The sequence below is a fragment of the Heterodontus francisci genome, chromosome 27 (genome assembly GCF_036365525.1).
Source record: "Heterodontus francisci isolate sHetFra1 chromosome 27, sHetFra1.hap1, whole genome shotgun sequence".
In the NCBI taxonomy this organism is placed as follows: domain Eukaryota; kingdom Metazoa; phylum Chordata; class Chondrichthyes; order Heterodontiformes; family Heterodontidae; genus Heterodontus; species Heterodontus francisci.
In genome coordinates this window covers 57,391,787-57,410,023 of record NC_090397.1, presented here as the reverse complement: position 1 = coordinate 57,410,023, position 18,237 = coordinate 57,391,787, and the positions used below count along the sequence as shown (strand labels likewise).

The 18,237-nt window shown below is 43.8% G+C and overlaps 1 protein-coding gene across 7 annotated transcripts in view; it reads left to right on the top strand.

Annotated features, from left to right (window-relative positions):
* Positions 1 to 751: 751 nt before the first annotated feature.
* Positions 752 to 18,237, top strand: part of nrf1 (nuclear respiratory factor 1) — a 77,185-nt gene continuing 59,699 nt past the window's right edge. For 2 of the 7 annotated variants that reach the window (XM_068059433.1, XM_068059431.1), the window contains exons 1-2: positions 2,630 to 3,893; positions 15,592 to 15,826. In XM_068059433.1, coding sequence (XP_067915534.1) covers positions 3,885 to 3,893; positions 15,592 to 15,826 — 244 coding nt within the window. In that variant the 5' untranslated portion in view covers positions 2,630 to 3,884. Of the gene's footprint in view, positions 835 to 2,629; positions 3,894 to 15,591; positions 15,827 to 18,237 lie in introns of those variants that run through there. The other 5 variants (XM_068059432.1, XM_068059434.1, XM_068059430.1 and 2 more) reach the window with 4 other exon arrangements.

Sequence of the window (18,237 nt, the reverse complement as noted above, 5' to 3'; positions counted from 1 at the left end):
AGCCTGCCGGACTGAACATTGAGTTCAATAATTTCAGAGCATGACAGCCCCTCATTTTACTTTCATTTTTAGTTATTTTTTCTTCCTTTTTTTTGCATTCTTTTTTACATTTTTTACAATCTTTTTTTTGCATTTATTTCATTTCTTCTTAGTTTGTTCAGTTTGCTTACCCACTGTTTTCCTTCAGGTTTGCACTTGCTGCTGTTCAATATTCAGTGTATTAACATCTAATCTGTACTAATGCTTTGTCTTTCAACACACCATTAACATATTGTTTGCCTTTGCTCCATGACCTTTTGGTCAGCTATGTGGCCTGGTCCAATCTAGACCTCCTTTGTTATCTCTTGCCCCACCCCCATCTCACTTGCTTATAACCTGTGACTTTTCTAATATTTGTCAGTTCCGAAGAAGGGTCACTGACCCGAAATGTTAACTCTGCTTCTCTTTTCACAGATGCTGCCAGACCTGCTGAGTGGTTCCAGCATTTCTTGTTTTTATTTCAGATTTCCAGCATCCGCAGTATTTTGCTTTTATTTTAAGGAATAGAAGGATATGTTGGTGGAGCTAGGAGGCTTGTGTGAAGCATAAACATCAGCAGACAGCTGTTAAGCCTATTTCTGCTCAGACACATTGCACTAAGCATTCATCCCTGTGTGGGGGTGAGGGTTGTACGTCAGCTTTTGCGTCCCGGCGTCATGCGTGCTTGGGGGTGAGGATTACGTCATCGGGTGCGTGCGCAGCGCGGAGCCCGGGAGTGGGGGAGGGGCCGGACAGTATCTGGCAGCGCAGGCACAGAGAGACCGAGTTCCAGGCCTTCGGCGCAGCCGCTCTGAGGTTAGTGCTCACCGCGCATTCTCCAAATTTCAGCCCTGGCGCAGTCGCAAATCGGATCCCAAAAGCTGCCCGGTCGCAGAAACGGGTCTTTTACTTCATAAAAGAACGAGAAAGAGTCACAAGAGTGGCTTTTGGATGGCGGGGAAGAGCTTAATTCCCAATCTAAGAAGGCCTAGGCCGCGCTAGGCCTGTCTGTTACCAGGGCTGGATTTTTGGCGGGACTAAGGGAGGAAGAAAGGAGTGTGTGTGTGGTAGGGCGGTTGGTGTAGGAATAAACTCCTGAGCACTGACGATGCAGGAGAGAAAGAGCAGATCTACAATTCTGCGGCCTGGGCCTTGCACAGAATGGAGGCTGTTGTATATTTATTTTTTCAAAAAGGAATTAATGCCTTAGGGTTTATTCGTGTAACTCTTAAATATTTCTATTCAAAATGGGTGGTGGTGGAGTTTTTAAATAGTCTGCTGTAATTCAAGGAATTCCTAGTAATCACTAGGCTTTAATGTATTAATAATCAATAACAATAGATTGGCGTGAAATTCTACAGAATTGAATGATTGTCGAGACCAGCATGTATTTTATAATTTAAAAAAATGAATTCTGGCTTTGTAAGGAATTCAGTTTTTTATTGGGTGTTGAGTTGGAAGATTTGTTACCTTTTTTACATTTTCATTTTTTTTTCAATTCTGTAAACATTGTGATTTTATATAAGTTGTTTAAGTGAAGGGTGTTATGAGCTTATGTTTAGTTTTTAGTTTAGTTTTTGTTTAGTTTAGAGATACAGCACTGAAACAGGCCCTTCGGCCCACTGAGTCTGTGCCGACCATCAACCACCCATTTATACTAATCCTACACTAATTCCATATTCCTACCACATCCCCACCTGTCCCTATATTTCCCTACCACCTACCTATACTAGGGGAAATTTATAATAGCCAATTTACCTATCAACCTGCAAGTCTTTGGCATGTGGGAGGAAACCGGAGCACCTGGAGGAAACCCACGCAGACACAGGAAGAACTTGCAAACTCCACACAGGCAGTACCCAGAATTGAACCCAGGTCGCTGGAGCTGTGAGGCTGCGGTGCTAACCACTGCACCACTGTGTACAATAACATTTTTAAAATGGTGGGAGGAAGTCGTTGGATCAAAAATCTGGGTGGGGGGGTTTCTGTTTGTAGTGTACTTATCCTTCAACTGGGTTTTGGAGAACTTTGACCTGTTGCAGCTAGGACCCCCATGTTTTTTTTCATTATGCTGCCAAGGAGGAACAACAAATACATAGGGCAGTTTAAACTAAAAGTAATTGCAAGTGCAGTGAAGGTGAATAATTGTGTGGCAGCAAGAGAATTGAAAGTATCAGAGAAGAATGTCAGGTTGGAGAAAGTTTTTGACACAGCTCAGGTGGATAAGATCGTTAGCAAGGCATATGGGATACTTGCCTTTATTAGCCAAGGCATAGAATGTAAGAGCAGGGAGGTTATGATGGAGCTGTATAAAATGCTAGTTAGGCCACAGCTGGAGTACTGTGTACAGTTCTGGTCACCAAACTGTAGGAACGATGTGATTGCACTGGAGAGGGTGCAAAGGAGATTCACCAGGATATTGCCTGGGCTGGAGCATTTCAGCTATGAAGAGAGACTGAAAAGGCTAGCGTTGTTTTCCTTAGAGCAGCGAAGGCTGAGGGGGGGGACATGATTGAGGGGCATTGATAGGTTAGATAGGAAGCAACTTTTTCCCTTAGTGGAGGGGTCAAGAACCAGGGGGCATAGATTTAGGGTAAGGGGCAGGAGGTTTAGGGGGGATTTGAGGAAGCATTTTATCACCCAGAGGGTGGTTGGACTCTGGAACGCACTGCCTGAAGAGGTGGTGGAGGCAGGAACCCTCACAGCATTTAAGTATTTAGATGAGCACTTGAAACTTCATAGCATACAAGGCTACGGGCCAAATGCTGGAATATGGGATTAGAATAGTTGGGTGCTGTATGGCCGGCACAGACATGATGGGCCGAAGGGTCTGTTTCTGTGCTGATTGACTCTATGCCAAAGAATATAAGTGCCATCTGAGGGAAGTGACTCCCTATGCCATGCACACAATGAAACTAATTTTCTTGTGTCTAACTTGCAATCTTTTTGGTGTAGTGTTGATAAAAATACAATTAAAAGATATTGGAAGCATAGAAGAGTTTAAAAAAAAGTTTCAGCAAGTATGGAAAAAGACTGGTGACTAACTGGTTAACAGGAAAGGCTTTTATAAATAAAAGCAAAATACTGCGGGTGCTGGAAATCTGAAATCAAAGCAAATGCTGGGAATACTCAGCAGGTTTGGCAGCATCTGTGGAGAGAGAAGCAGAGTTAATGTTTCAGGTCAGTGACCCTTCTTCAGAACTAGCAGATATTAGAAATGTGAAAAGTTTTAAGCAAGTAAAGCGGGGTGGGGCAAGAGATAACAAACGAGAAGGTGTAGATAGAACAAGGTCACAGAGAATAACCGACCAGAGGTCATGGAGCAAAGGCAAACAATATGTTACTAGTGTGTTGAAAGACAAAGCATTAGTACAGATAGGGAGTTAATGGACTGAAAACGGAACAGCCACAAGCACAAACATAAAAAAAACTGGGTAGGCAAACTGAACAAACTAAGACAAAATAAAATAAACACAAAAAAAAATAAATAAATAACTAAAAGTAAAATGGGGGGCCCGTCATGTTCTGAAATTATCGAACTCAATGTTCAGTCCGGCAGACTGTAGTGTGCCTAATCGGTAAATGAGATGCTGTTCCTTGAGCTTGCGTTGATGTTCGCTGAAACACTGCAGCAATCCCAGGGCAGAGATGAGAGCAGGGGAGTGTTGAAATGCCAAGCAACCGGAAACTCGGGGTCATGCTTTCGGTCTGAGCGGAAGTGTTCTGCAAAGCGGTCACCCAGTCTGCATTTGATTTCCCCAATGTAGAGAAGACCACATTGTGAGCAGCAAATACAGTATACTACATTGAAAGAAGTACAAGTAAATCGCTGCTTCACCTGAAAGGAGTGTTTGGGACTTTTATAAATGTCTAAAGTAAGTGTGCAGTTTAAAAAAGGGTTGAGCCATTGAAAGATGAAGAATATGTTAAAAAATAAAGGGATTGTAGAGATGCTTGACCATTATTTGCAGAAGATGTAGGGCTGACTAATGTATAAATGTATTAATATATAAACCATATTAAAAAGTTTAATGGGACTTAGTTGATACGTCTTCAGGCTCAGATGGTCTACACTCCAGAGTACTGAGGGAAGTTAATGATGAAATAGCAGAAGTGTTGACCATAATTTACTAAAATTCTTTGGAAGTGGATATTACAAATTGTACCAAAGGACTGGAATTAGAGACCAGTTACCCTTCAGTCTGTACAAGGAAAGCTGCTAGAGGTATAGAGGTGAATGTTTATAAAGGTGCAGGCTTTAATTGGGGACAGTCAGCACAAAGTTTTAACTAACAATGGAATTCTTTGAGGAAATTGCCATTGGAGAGTTTAAGTTGAAGACCCATGGTATTAAAGGTAATGTATGGGTACAGATAGAGGGATGGCTGAAGGAGTAAGAATAAATGGCTGTTTCTTGGATTGGCAGGAGGTATCTGATGGTATAACTACGCTAGTTAGGCCACAGCTGGAGTGCTGTGTACAGTTCTGGTCACCACACTATAGGAAGGATGTGATTGCACTGGAGAGGGTGCAGAGGAGATTCACCAGGATGTTGCCTGGGCTGGAGCATTTCAGCTATGAAGAGAGACTGAAAAGGCTAGGGTTGTTTTCCTTAGAGCAGGGAAGGCTGAGGGGGGACCTGACTGAGGTATACAAAATTATGAGAGGCATTGATAGGTTAGATAGGAAGAAACTTTTTCCCTTAGCAGAGGGGTCAATAATCGGGGGCATAGATTTAAGATAAGGGGCAGGAGGTTTAGAGGGGATTTGAGGAAAAATATTTTCACCCAGAGGTGGTTGGAATCTGGAACACACTGCCTGAAGAGGTGGTAGAGGCAGGAACCCTCAACATTTAAGAAGTATTTAGATGAGCACTTGAAACGCTATAGCATACAAGGCTACAGGCCAAGTGCTGGAAAATGGGGCTAGAATAGTTAGGTGCTTGATGGCTGGCACAGACACGATGGGCCGAAGAGCCTGTTTCTGTGCTGTATGACTCTGACTTAAAGGAACTGAGATGCACCACCTTGGCTCAGAAGCACTAGCTTCTGAGACACTGTGGCTTTAAGCTCCACTAAAGAATTGTATAATCAAGGCTAACTTCAGTATAGCACCGAGAGAATATGGATTGTCAAAAGTGCTTATTTTTGGACAAGGCATTAAACATGGTCCTACATGTTCAAATGGACTTGAAAGATCCTGTGACACTATTGGAGCAAGTACAGGGAGTTCTCCTGGTATTCTGGCTGTTATTCACTTCTCAACAGTGTGCAATCATCAGTGAACATCACCACTGCTGACTTTCCTTCCTAGTTAAGATTAGAAGAGGGGATGTTCACTGCACTGCGTTCAGTTCCATTTGCAGCTCCTCAGATAATAAAGCAGTCTGTCCCTGTGTGCAGCAGATTTGGATAACGTTCAGGCTTGGGCTGATAAGTGACAAATAGCATTCATGCCACATAGTGCCAAGCAATGACCATCTCCAACAAGAGAAAGTCTGTTGAATCTCCTGACATCAACAACCTTAGGTTATCATTGACCAGAAACCTAACTGGGCCAGCCATGTAAATACTGTGGCTACAAGAAAAGGTCAGAGGCTGGGAATTCTGAAGCGAGTAACTCGCCTTCTGACTTCCCAGAGCTTTTTCCATAGTCTACAAGGTACAAGTCAGCAGTGTGTTGGAATGTTCTCTAGTTGTCTGGATGAGTGCAGCTCCAACAATACTGAAGTTCACCATCCAGGACAAAGCAGCCTGTGTGATTGGTCTCCTAGCCATCACCTTAAACACTCCCTCCCTCCACCATCTTCCCTACATAAGGAGACCAAAACTGAATACAGTACTGCAGGTGTAGTCTCACTGAAGCCCTATATATTTACATCAAGAATTCCTTGCACTCATACTGCCAACCATGTTGCAATGAAGCCAATATGCTATTTGCTTTCTAATTGCTGTAAATGCACGCTAACTTGCTGTGTATCCTGTGCAAGGACCCCCAAATCCTTCTGCATTTACTAGTCTTTCACCTTTTTAAAAAAAAAATTTTGCTTTTCCATTATTCCTCCTGAAGTGGATAATTTTGCACTTCCCCACATTGTAATTCACCTACCACCTTGTTGCCCAATTTCTTAAACAGTCTATCTCTTTGCACCTTCCTCACAGCTTATTTTCCCACCTAGCTTTGTATCGTCAGCAAACTTAGATATGTTGCACTTGTCCTCTCATCTAATTCATTGATATAGATTGTAAACAAATGAGGTCCAAGCACTGATCCTTGCGGCACCCTGCTGGTCTAAAATGACCTGTTTATTCCTATTTTCTGTTCATCAACCAATCCTCTATCCATGCTATGCCCCCCCAATACCATGAACCCAATCTTACTAAACTTTGTATGGTACCTGGTTGAATATAGTCTTAAAATCTAAATATACTACATCCACTGGTTCCCTTGTTTCCATCCTGCTGGTTACACCCTCAGAAGCTCTAATAGGTTTGTCAAACACTCTTTCCCTTTTATAAAACAGTGTTGACTTTGTCTAACCATATCATGATTTTCCAAATGCCCTGTTACCATGTCTTTAATAATAAGTTCCATTGTGCCATATTCTAATAGTTCTGTGAACATTACTACTCCCGTAACTTTATTGAACCGCATTAGCTATTTCCACCCATTCCTCTCACCTTTCTAAAATCTGCTTTCTATCCATTCTTTTCCTCAATTTTCTGAATTTACGAAATTTTAATTTTATCCCCTCCATACTTGTAGAATCATACAGCAGCAAAGGGGGCCATTCAGCCCAGTGCACGTGCTGGCTCTTTGAAAGAGCTATCTAATTAGTCTCATTCCCCCTGCTCTTTCATCATAACCCTGTAAATTTCTCCTTTTAAACTACATAGTTGCCTTTTTATTGTACCTTCAGGACATCCAAAGCACCTTGCAGGCAGTGCATTACCTTTGGCAGTGTAGCCACTGTTGTTAGAGGTAAATGTGGTCACTGGTTTACACACAGAAAGGTCCCATAAATAGCTGTTGGCTGAGGAAGAGTTCCCTGCTCTTCAGACATGCGTGAAATATTTTATGTTCACCTGAACAGGTAGACGGGGCCCGTGTTTAATCTCATCCTAATGGCGGCACCTCTAACAGTGCAGCACTCCCTCAGTACTGCACTGAAAGGTCAGCCTCGTCTGAGGCTACAACCTTCTGATTCAGCAGCTACCTAACCAATCCTAAAGTGATTTTTAGGCGCAGTTAGTGCTGTGGTAAGATTATTCCACTGATAACTTAGGTTCCGATACAGACTGGGCTAACGCTCACTGCTGGTTGTAGAGTTTTATGGAAATTGTTTGGTCAATCTCAATGCTTATGAGCAAAGTTCGACACAGAACTGCGCCTAAACTGGCAGTTTCACCCAGAGAGCTGTGGACAGAGCAGGAGAAGCAGTGTTGTTGTGGGTGCAATACTGGCCACATGGCTTCGACTTACTGCTGAGGCTCAGGTCTCTTTACTAAGCTTCTGAAGATAGATGTAACGGCATTGTCCAGTATCACTTTTTTTAAGGCTCAGTTGTGTCTTTGCATTTGGTTGTCTGCTCGCATCAGATATAATGGGCATTGGGTCGAGTTTTCTGTTTTGCCAGTATTGCCTGTTGGAGGAGAGTTTGTACACTAAGAAACTGCAATCACTTGCATTGTAAGCAACCCATGTATGTTAATATATTCAATTGTGTTTCAAACAACTTCTTACATTGACATGGCGTAACTTCATTCGCATGTTTGGTCCTATTCATTTTTAAATAAAATGAAAATGATTTATGCAAATTACAACTTGGCTAAATCACCTTTTTTAAAAGTAAAATACTTCAATGCAACTGATTAACACTGCTCTGTTACACTTTGTGGTTTCTTTTAGCTGTTAGGCTGCGCGTTAACACTGTTGTCATTTATGAGTGACTGGAGTATCAATACAGTTGGTATCTGTTGCTTTAAAGCACCTGATGCGCTAAGAGGTCGCCCCTCTGTTTCACAATGCTAGAACATTTCAAATATAAAATAAAAAGAAAAAGTGCTGGAAATACTCAGCAGGCCTGGCAGCATCTGTGGAGACAGAAGCAGAGTTAACATTTCAGGTCAGTGACCTTTCATCAGAGCTGGCAAAGGGTAGAAATGGAATAGGTTTTAAGCAAATACAGCAGGGGTGGGGCAAAAGATAACACAAGGAAAAGTGTTGATAGGACAGGGTCACAGAGAATAACTGTCCAGCAGATCATGGAGCAAAGACAAAGGGTGTGTTAATGGTGTGTGAAAGACAAAACATTAGTGCAGAGAGCGTGTTAAATGACGGAATAATGGAAACCCTGGCCAAATGCACAAACATGAAAAAAAAACTGGGCTGGCACCTGGTGAAAAAATGAATGATGAAACAAACTAAAACAAAATTTATAAAAATAAATAAAGGGGCCTGTCATGCTCTGAAATTATTGAACTCAATGTTCAGTCCAGCAGGCTGTAGCGTGCCTAATCAGTAAATGACATGCTGTTCCTCGAGCTTGTGTTGATATTCACTGGAACACTGCAGCAAGCCCAGGACACAGATGTGGGCATGAGAGCGGGGTGGGGGGTGTTGAAATGGCAAGCGACAGGAAGCTTGAGGTCATGTTTTTGGAGTGAGCAAAGTTATTCCGCAAAGCGGTCACCCAATCTGCATTTGGTTTCCCCAATGTAGAGGAGACAGTATACTAAATTGAAAGAAGTACAAGTAAATTGCTGCTTCACCTGAAAGGAATGTTTGGGACCTTGTATAGTGAGCAGAGAGGAGGTAAAAGGGCAAATATTAGACCTCCTGTGATTGCATGGGAAGGGAACAAGGTTTCAAGGGTAATGGAGGAGTGGACCAGGGTGTCACGGAGGGGAATACTGGTAGGAGAGGGGAAGATGCATTTGGTAGTAGCATCACGCTGGACATGGCGGAGGATAATCCTTTGGATGTGGAGGCTGGTGGGGTGGAAAGAGGACAAGGAGAACCCTGGGAGGGAGGGGAAGGGGTGAGAGCAGAGGTGCAGGAAATGGACTGGACACAGTTGGCCCTGTCAACCACAGTGGGGGGTAATCCTCAGTTGAGGAAAAAGGAAGACCCATCAGAAGTGCGGTTGTGGAAGGTAGCATCATCAGAGCAGATGTGTCGGAGATGGAGAAACTGGGAGAATGGAATGGAGTCCTTACAGGAGGCAAGGTGTGAAGAAGTGTAGTTGAGGTAGCTGTGGCTTTTAATGAATATTAGTGTACAGCCTATCCCCAGTGATTGAGACAGAGAAGTCGAGGAAGGGAAGTGTCGGAGATGGACCATGTAAAGGTGAGAGAAGGGTGGAAATTGGAAGTAAAGTTTTCCAGTTCGGGGTATGAACAGGAAATGGCACAGATACAGTCATCAATGTACCGGAAAAGGAGTTGGGGGAGGGGGCCTGAATAGGACTGGAACAAGGGATGTTCGACACATCCCACAAAAAGACAGACATAACTAGGACCCATGCAGGTACCCATAGCAAAATCATTACTTGAAGGAAGTGAGTGGAGTTGAATGAGAAATTGTTCAATGTGAGAACAAGTTCAGCCAAGCGGAGGAGGGTGGTGGTGGATGAGGACTGGTTGGGCCTCTGTTCAAGGAAGAAGCACTCAAACCATCCTGATGGAGGTGTAGAGAGATTGGGCGTCCATAGTGAAGAGGAGGTGGTTAAGGCCAGGAAACTAGATATCGTCAAAATGACATAGGGCGCCAGAAAAGTCACAGATGTAGGTGGGAAGAGACTGGACCAGGGGAGAAAAGATAGGAAGAAATAATTTCAGTGGGGCAGGAACAGGCTGAAACGATGGGTCTGCCAGGAAAGTTGTTTGTGGATTTTAGGGGCACATGGTAAAAAAAAATGAATGATGAAACAAACTAAAATAAAATAAAAATAAAGAATAAATTTGACTACGCTTCTTCGCACCCTGCCTCCTGTAAGAACTCCATTCCATTCTCCCAGTTTCTCCGTTTCCTTCGCATCTGTTCTGATGAGGCAACCTTCCACAACAGCGCTTCTGGTATGTCTTCCTTTTTCCTCAACCGAGGATTACCCCGCACTGCGGTTGACGGGGCCCGCAACCGTGTCCAGCCAATTTCCCGCACTTCTGCTCTCACCCCTTCCCCTCCCTCCTAGAACTGCGACAGGATTCCCCTTGTCCTCACTTTCTACCCCACCAGCCTCCACATCCAAAGGATCATCCTCTGCCATTTCCGCCATGTCCAGCGTGATGCCACTACCAAACGCATCTTCCCCTCCCCTCCCCTGTCAGCATTCCGAAGGGATCGTTCCCTCCGCGACACCCTGGTTCACTCCTCCATTACCCCAGACACCTCGCCCCCTTCCCATGACACCTTCCCATGCAATCGCAGGAGGTGTAATACTTCCCTTTTACCGCCTCTCCTCACTACCCAAGGCCCCAAACACTCCTTTCAGGTGAAGCAGCGATTTACTTGTACTTCTTTCAATTTAGTATACTGTATTCGCTGCTCGCAATGCAGTCTCCTCTACATTGGAGAGACCAAACGCAGAATGGGTGACCACTTTGTGGAACAACTTTGCTCACTCCGAAAACATGACTCTAGGCTTCCTGTTGCTTGCCATTTCAACACACCCCCTGCTCTCATGCCCACATCTCTGTCCTGGGCTTGCTGCAGTGTTCCAGTGAACATCAATGCAAGCTCAAGGAACAGCATCTCATTTACCGATTAGGCACGCTACAGCCTACCGGACTGAACATTGAGTTCAATAATTTCAGAGCATGACTGGGCCTCCCTTTTTTATTAGTTTTATTTATTTTTGTTTATTTTAGCTTGTTTCATCATTAATTTTGTTAACATGTGCCTGCCCGCTGTTTTTTTCATGTTTGTGTTTTTGCCCAGGGCTATTCATTATTCCGCCATTTAACACCCTCTCTGCACTAACGCTTTGTCTTTCACCACACCATTAACATACCCTTTGCCTTTGCTCCACGACCTTCTGGTCAGTTATTCTCTTATGACCCTCTGTCCTATCAACACCTTTCATTTGTTATCTTTTGCTCCACCCCACTTATGCTTAAAACCTATTACATTTTTAACCTTTGCCAGTTCTGATGAAAGGTCACTGACCTGGAACGTTAACTCTGCTTCTCTCTCTACTGATGCTGCCAGACCTGCTGAGTATTTCCAGCAGTTTTTGTTTTTATTTCAGATTTCCAGCATCTGCAGTATTTTGCTTTTATTATAGAACATTTCAAACTCCAGTTAAACCATAACCAGGCTTTACTGCATCCATCTGCCCCCAGTGATACTGAGTCTGACTCCCACATGCATAGGATACCTTAATAGTGCTCCCTGTAATGTTTAATACAGGTATCACTCCCATAGAGAGTGGTGGTCTAAGGTTGAGAGTAATCAACAGAGCAGTGACTCCAACTTGCTCAAGTCTGTTTCATGTACACCACTACTCATTGGAGGGCTTTGCATCTGATGTGCAATCTCATAGATTTTCTTGTGCTTGTATACTGGGTGAGCGTGCAATTGAAGCAGATAGATTCACAGCTGAGCAGTTTTGGTGTACTGTGGCTGCAATGTGTGTTATCTACAAGATGCACTGCAGCAACTTGCCCAGGCTTCCTCAGCAGCAAATCCCAAATCCATGGCATTCACCATCTGGAAGGACAAGAGTATCGTGTGCTTGGTAACATCATCACGTCCAAGTTCCACTCCAAATCACACGCCATCCCAGATTGGTCATATATCAGTCATTGCTTCAACATCGCTGGGTGAAAGTCCTGGAACTCTCTAGCTAACTGTTCTGTGGGATCACATTCACCACATGCATTGCTGCAGTTTAAGTAGAACATAGGAGCAGAGTAGGCCATTGAGCCTGCCCTGCCATTCAATACGAGAATGGCTGATCTTCCATTTCAGTACCTTTTCCCCACACAATCGTCATATCCCCTTATGTCGTTTATATTTAGAAATATGTCAATCTCTGCTTTAAACATACTCAATGACTGAGCTTCCACAGCCCTCTGGGGTAGAGAATTCCAAAGATTCACAACCCTCTGAGTAAAGAAATTTCTCCTCATCTCTGTCCTAAGTGGCTTACCCCTTATTTTGAAATTGTGTCCCTGGTTCTAGACTCCCCGACCAGGGGAAACATCTTAGTTGCATCTACCCTGTCTATCCCAAAGTATTTTGTGGGTTCAATGAGATCACCTCTCATTCTTCGAAGCTCTAGAGAATACAGGCCCAGTTTCCCCAATCTTTCTTCATAGGATTGTTCCACCATCCCGGGAACAAGTCTGGTGAACCTTCGTTGTACTCCCTCTATGGCCATATTATCCTTCCTAAGGTAAGGAACCAAAACTGCACACAGTACTCCAGATGCGTTCTAACCAAGGTTCTATATCATTGAAGCAAGACTTCACTACTCCTGTACTCTCATCCTCATGCGATAAAGGCTGACATACCATTAACCTTCTTAATTGCTTGCTGTATCTGCATGTTAGCTTTCAGTGACTTATTGACAAGAACACCCAGGACCCTTTGTACATCTACACTTTCTAATCTCTTACCATTTAAGAAATATTCTGCACATCTATTCCTCCTACCAAAGTGGATAACCTCACATTTTTCCATATTATATTCCATCTGCCACATTCTTGCCCACTCACTAAATCTGTCCAAATCCCCTTGAAGCCACTTTGCGTCTTCCTCATAATACACATTCCCACCTAGTTTTGTGTCATCTGCGAACTTGGAAATATAACATTTGGTCCCCACATCCAAATCATTGATATATATTGTGAACAGCTGGGGCCCAAGTTCTGATCCATGTGTTCCCCCACTAGTCACAGCCTGCCAACGCGAGAATGACCCATTTATTCCTACTCTCTGTTTTCTGCCTGTTAACCAATCCTTAATCCATGCCAGTATATTACCTCCTATCCCATGTGCTTTAATTTTGCTAACCAACCTCCTGTGGGGGACTTTATCAAAAGCTGCCTGAAAATCCAAGTATACCACGTCCACTTTATCAATTCTGTTAGTGACATCCTCAAAACCTCCAACAGGTTCGTCAAACATGATTTACCATTCATAAATCCATGTTGATTATGCCCAATCAGATCATTATTATCCAAGTGTCCATTTATCATATCCTTTGGAATAGATTCTAGCATTTTCCCAACGATTGACTAACAGGTCTGTAATTCCCTGTTTTCTCTCTCCCTCCCTTCTTAAATGGCGGGGTGACATTTGCGACCTTCCAATCTGCAGGAACCGCTCCAGAATCTATAGAATTTTGGACAATGATCACCAATGCATCCACTATCTCCATAACTACCTCGTTCAACACTCTGGAATGTAGAATGTCAGATCCTGGGAACTTATCAACCTTCAGCCCCATTAATTTCTCCAGTACAACCTTACTAATACTAATTTCCTTCAATTCTTCATTCTCCCTAATCCCTTGGATCACTAATTCTGGGAGACTTCTTGTATCTTCCTCAGTGAAAACAGACACAAAGTAATCATTTAGCTTCTCTGCTATTTCTCTATTCCCCATTATAAATTCTGCCTGTAATGGACCGACATTTGTCTTAGCCAAACGTTTCCTTTTTATATACCTATAGAAGTTTTATAATCCATTTTTATGATTTTTGCTAGCTTACATTCATATTCTGTTCTCCCCCTCTTTATTAGTTTCTTGGTCCTCCTTTGCTGTATTTCTGGCAACTTTATAGGCCTTTTCTTTTAATCTTATACAATCATTAACCTCCTTTGTTATCCACGGTTGACTGCCTTTACTTTTGGGATTTTATGCCTAGAAGGAATGTATAGTTGCTGTAAACTATGTAATATTTCTTTAAAGGCCCATCAGCACCACTTCAAGGGCGACTATGGACAATAAAATGCTGCCCTTGCCAGTGATGCCCACATCCCCAGAATAACGAAACAGTACCTTTATAACACTTTATATATCCCATCTCTCTTTAAAGCGCACCTTTTTGTGGTTTGCATCTCTTGCACATGGAAAGAATGGTCACTCAAGTCTGATGTGGCGGGGTGTCAAGCTGCTCCCGTACTTATGCACCTCTGAGCATCCAGAGACAAAAAAGCAACCCGGAGTCAATCCTGCCTCTACGTCAAGCTGCATAGCTCCTGTTACATATTGTTTTGATATTGTCAAATGTTGCGATCTGATTAGCTACCAGATATTTCTGGCAGGAAGAGGTGGACTGCCTTCTGAGCCTTTTGTACCAGTTGCTATCTTGCAATGGTTGGTTTAGTAACAGATTGTTCCCTGGACTATTGAAGTGTCGAAGTCACTGGGGTAGTATTTTCACTTTGGGGGCAATTGCCCCCAAAATGCACTTGAAATTGCACTGGTTAAACTGTCATTTAAAATGCTCAACAACAAGTAAAACCAGCAACGATGGACAGGATTTTAAAAAATAGTTTGTGGTTCAGCAAGCTTATCCAAAGAGTAGCTGAGCCATAGAGACAACGAGCGACCCGCATTCCGTAACTGGTCTGTGTGCAGACAGTAAAGCTCCTTACGTTTTTCCCCTGGAATGTGCCCTCACCCCAGTCTGCCACATCATGGTTCTGTACCTTGCCTCCAAGAGCAGAAAATGGATCTATGATTATAGCACCCAACACTGGCTAGTGGATGACACTATTGCGTAACAGCAACAATGTAATTTTGAAAGCTCATTTTCTCATTCTCCTTAACCCACTGACTAGTTGTAAAGCTTTTTGGGATGTCCCAAGGTGCTATATAAATACACATTCTTCCTTCAAGTTCTTTAACCCAGGAATGCTGAAGTCAGTTGCAGAGACAGTGCCGTTTACCTGGCTAAGATCAGCTAACTGAACACAGACTAGTTATGGAATATGGGTAATAAAAACATAAAGTGCTGGAAATATTCAGCAGGTCTGGCAGCATCTTTGGAGAGAGAAACAGTTAATGTTTCAGGTCGAATGTGGGTCGCTCGTTGTCTCTGGCTCAGCTGACTGGTTGAGCTTTTTTTAATCCTGTCTTTTGCTGCTGATTTTACTTTTGTTGGCAATTTATTTAAAGGCGAGTGTTGATGAGAAGTCTGCTGGAGCTGACACTGAGTCACACTGAATGAAGCACTTGGGCATAGTGTTGCAGTTTCCTTGTTCTCCATGCAATAGTAGCTACTCTCAGTGGTTCCCTCAGTTTGTTGAAGGAAACTATTCAGATGTCGCTCAGACATGTAGAAAAATTCCAATCAGCCTCACCATCCTAATTAATCTTTTAATGGATATATGTAATAGAGATGTCAGCAATTGCTGTTATTTATATTGGGACTATTACAAAATGGTTCCTAATTATAAGCAGTGTGGCCATTGTGCTGTAGGCTGGGTGAGTTAATTCAAGCTGTGATAGGTTACTTTTTGGGTTGTCTTTAAGTTTTGCCACGATTATTCTGTTCTTACTGATAACCTCTTTTCCCCACCCCACCCCCACCCCACCCCCTCCCCACTTCCTACCTTTAGTACTGTTTGATGGAAGGACACGGAGCAAATCAAAACCACGAGCACATGACGACTATCGAGGCTCACGCAGTTGCTCAGCAGGTCCAGCAGGTGCACGTGGCCACATACACAGACCACGCAGTCCTGAGTGGAGAGGATGACTCGCCTTCGTCCCCTGAGGAGACCTCCTTTGACGATTCTGACATCCTAAATTCAACCATCACAGATGAGGTCACAGCCCATCTTGCTGCAGCAGGTGAGGCTTTGACCTGGGGTGCTGGGGGAACGGTGGAAGCTCATGTCTTGACTTCCCTTCTGGTTGTAAACATTAAGTCTGGGTCCATTCCCGTGCCAATGTTTCTAACAAATTTTCATGCCTACACAGAATGGCGTACTACTTTACACTTTCCTCATTTTTCTGTAACTTTCTACTCTACCCTTCCTTCCCTCCTCTTCAGACACTGCCTCCTTGCTTGATTACAGTTCCACTGGTATTTGCCACCCTTGGCTCAACAGGAAGCACTCTCGCCTTTAAGTCAGAAGGTCGTGGGTCAAATCCCACCCAAGAGACTTGAGCCCATAATCCAGGCTGACACTCCCAGTGCAGTACTGAGGGAGTGCTGCACTGTTGGAGGTGCCATCTTTCTGATGAGATGTTAAACCAAGGCCTTGTCTTCAAGTCTTCTCAGGTGGATGTAAAAGACCCCCCAGCACTATTTCGAAGAGCAGGGAAGTTCTCCCCTGTGTCCTGGCCAATATTTATCCCTCAATCAACACCTAAAACACCTGGTCATTTATTTCATTGCTGTTTGTGGGAGCTTGATGTATGTAAATTGGCTGTTATGTTTCCTTTATCACAACAGCGACTTCAAAAATTCTGCTCTGATGATGCTACCTTCCATGACGGTGCTTCTGATATGACCTTTTTCCTCAACCGAGGATTTCCCCCCACTGTGGTTGACAGGGCCCTCAACCGTGTCCGACCCATTCCCCGCACCTCTACCCTCACCCCTTCTCCTCCCTCCCAGAACCGTGACAGGGTTCCCCTTGTCCTCACTTTTCATCCCACCAGCCTCCATATCCAAAGGATCATTTTTCGCCACCTCCAGCGTGATGCCACTACCAGTCGCATTTTCCCCTCCCTTCCCCTGTCAGCATTCCGAAGGGATCGTTCCCTCTGCGACACCCTGGTCCACTCCTCCATTACCCCCACCACCTCGTCCCCGTCCCAGAGCACCTTCCCCTGCAATCGCAGGAGGTGTAATACCTGCCCATTTACCTCCTCTCTCCTCACTATCCCAGGCCCCAAACACTCCTTTCAGGTGAAGCAGCGATTTACTTGTACTTCTTTCAATGTAGTATACTGTATTCGCTGCTCACAGTGCGGTCTCCTCTACATTGGGGAGACCAAGCGCAGACTGGGTGACCGCTTTGCGGAACATCTCCGCTCAGTCCGCAAGCAGGACCCTGAGCTTCCGGTTGCTTGCCATTTCAACACTCCCCCCTGCTCTCATGCTCACATCTCTGTCCTAGGATTGCTGCAGTGTTCCACTGAACATCAACGCAAGCTCGAGGAACAGCATCTCATCTACCGATTAGGCACACTACAGATTGCCGGACTGAACATTGAGTTCAATAATTTCAGAGCATGACAGCCCCCCATTTTACTTTCATTTTTACATTTTTTACAATTTTTTTTGCACTTATTTCATTTCATCTTAGTTTGTTCAGTTTGCTTACCCACTGTTTTTTTCAGGTTGTTTTTCTTCAGGTTTGCACTTGCTGCTGTTCAATATTCAGTGTATTCACACCTAATCTGTACTCATGCTTTGTCTTTCAACACACCATTAACATATTGTTTGCCTTCGCTCCGTGACCTTTTGGTCAGCTATGTGGCCTGGTCCAATCTGCACCTTCTCCTTTGTTATCTCTTGCCCCACCCCCACCTCACTTGTTTATAATCTGTGACTTTTCTAATATTTGTCAGTTCTGAAGAAGGGTCACTGACCCAAAACGTTAACTCTGCTTCTCTTTCCACAGATGCTGCCAGACCTGCTGAGTGATTCCAGCATTTCTTGTTTTTGTTTCAAAAATTCTTAATTGGCTCTAAAGTTCTCCTTTCTCCAAAATGTTGGCACATGGCCTGTGGATGCTTTTTTTAGCTTCACTAATAAAAAATGGCCATTTGAATGATGCACCATAAAGGCACTGGTAAGGAGTTCATACTTGAAGCAGGGGAAGGAGAAATATTGCAGGAAAAATAGTGGCACAGATGATGCAGTGGATGGTAGGGCCAGCAGAGGGTGCCAGAGAGCCATCAGAAAAGTGAGTCAGCTGTCACTGCCATAAGACAGTGAAACTCTGCAAAGCTGCTTAGTGTCAGCCATCTAGGCCTCAAGAAGGGGCCACTACTACCTTTAAACAAAATACAGAATCCAATTTTTTTAATCTACCTCCTCCTCCTAAAGCTTACCCCTTTTGCCCCTTTACCATCCTGAAGGTGCTGTAACCATTCTATGACTCATACTGTGCATCCACTGGTATCCTGTCAAGTGCCCAGTCTTGGTGTGAGACACTGGGCCATGACTCGGCACGACTTATGACTGTGTGGAGTTAATCCCAATCCTGAATCCTGTCCTCCTGCAATGTTCATGCACAGTACTTTCC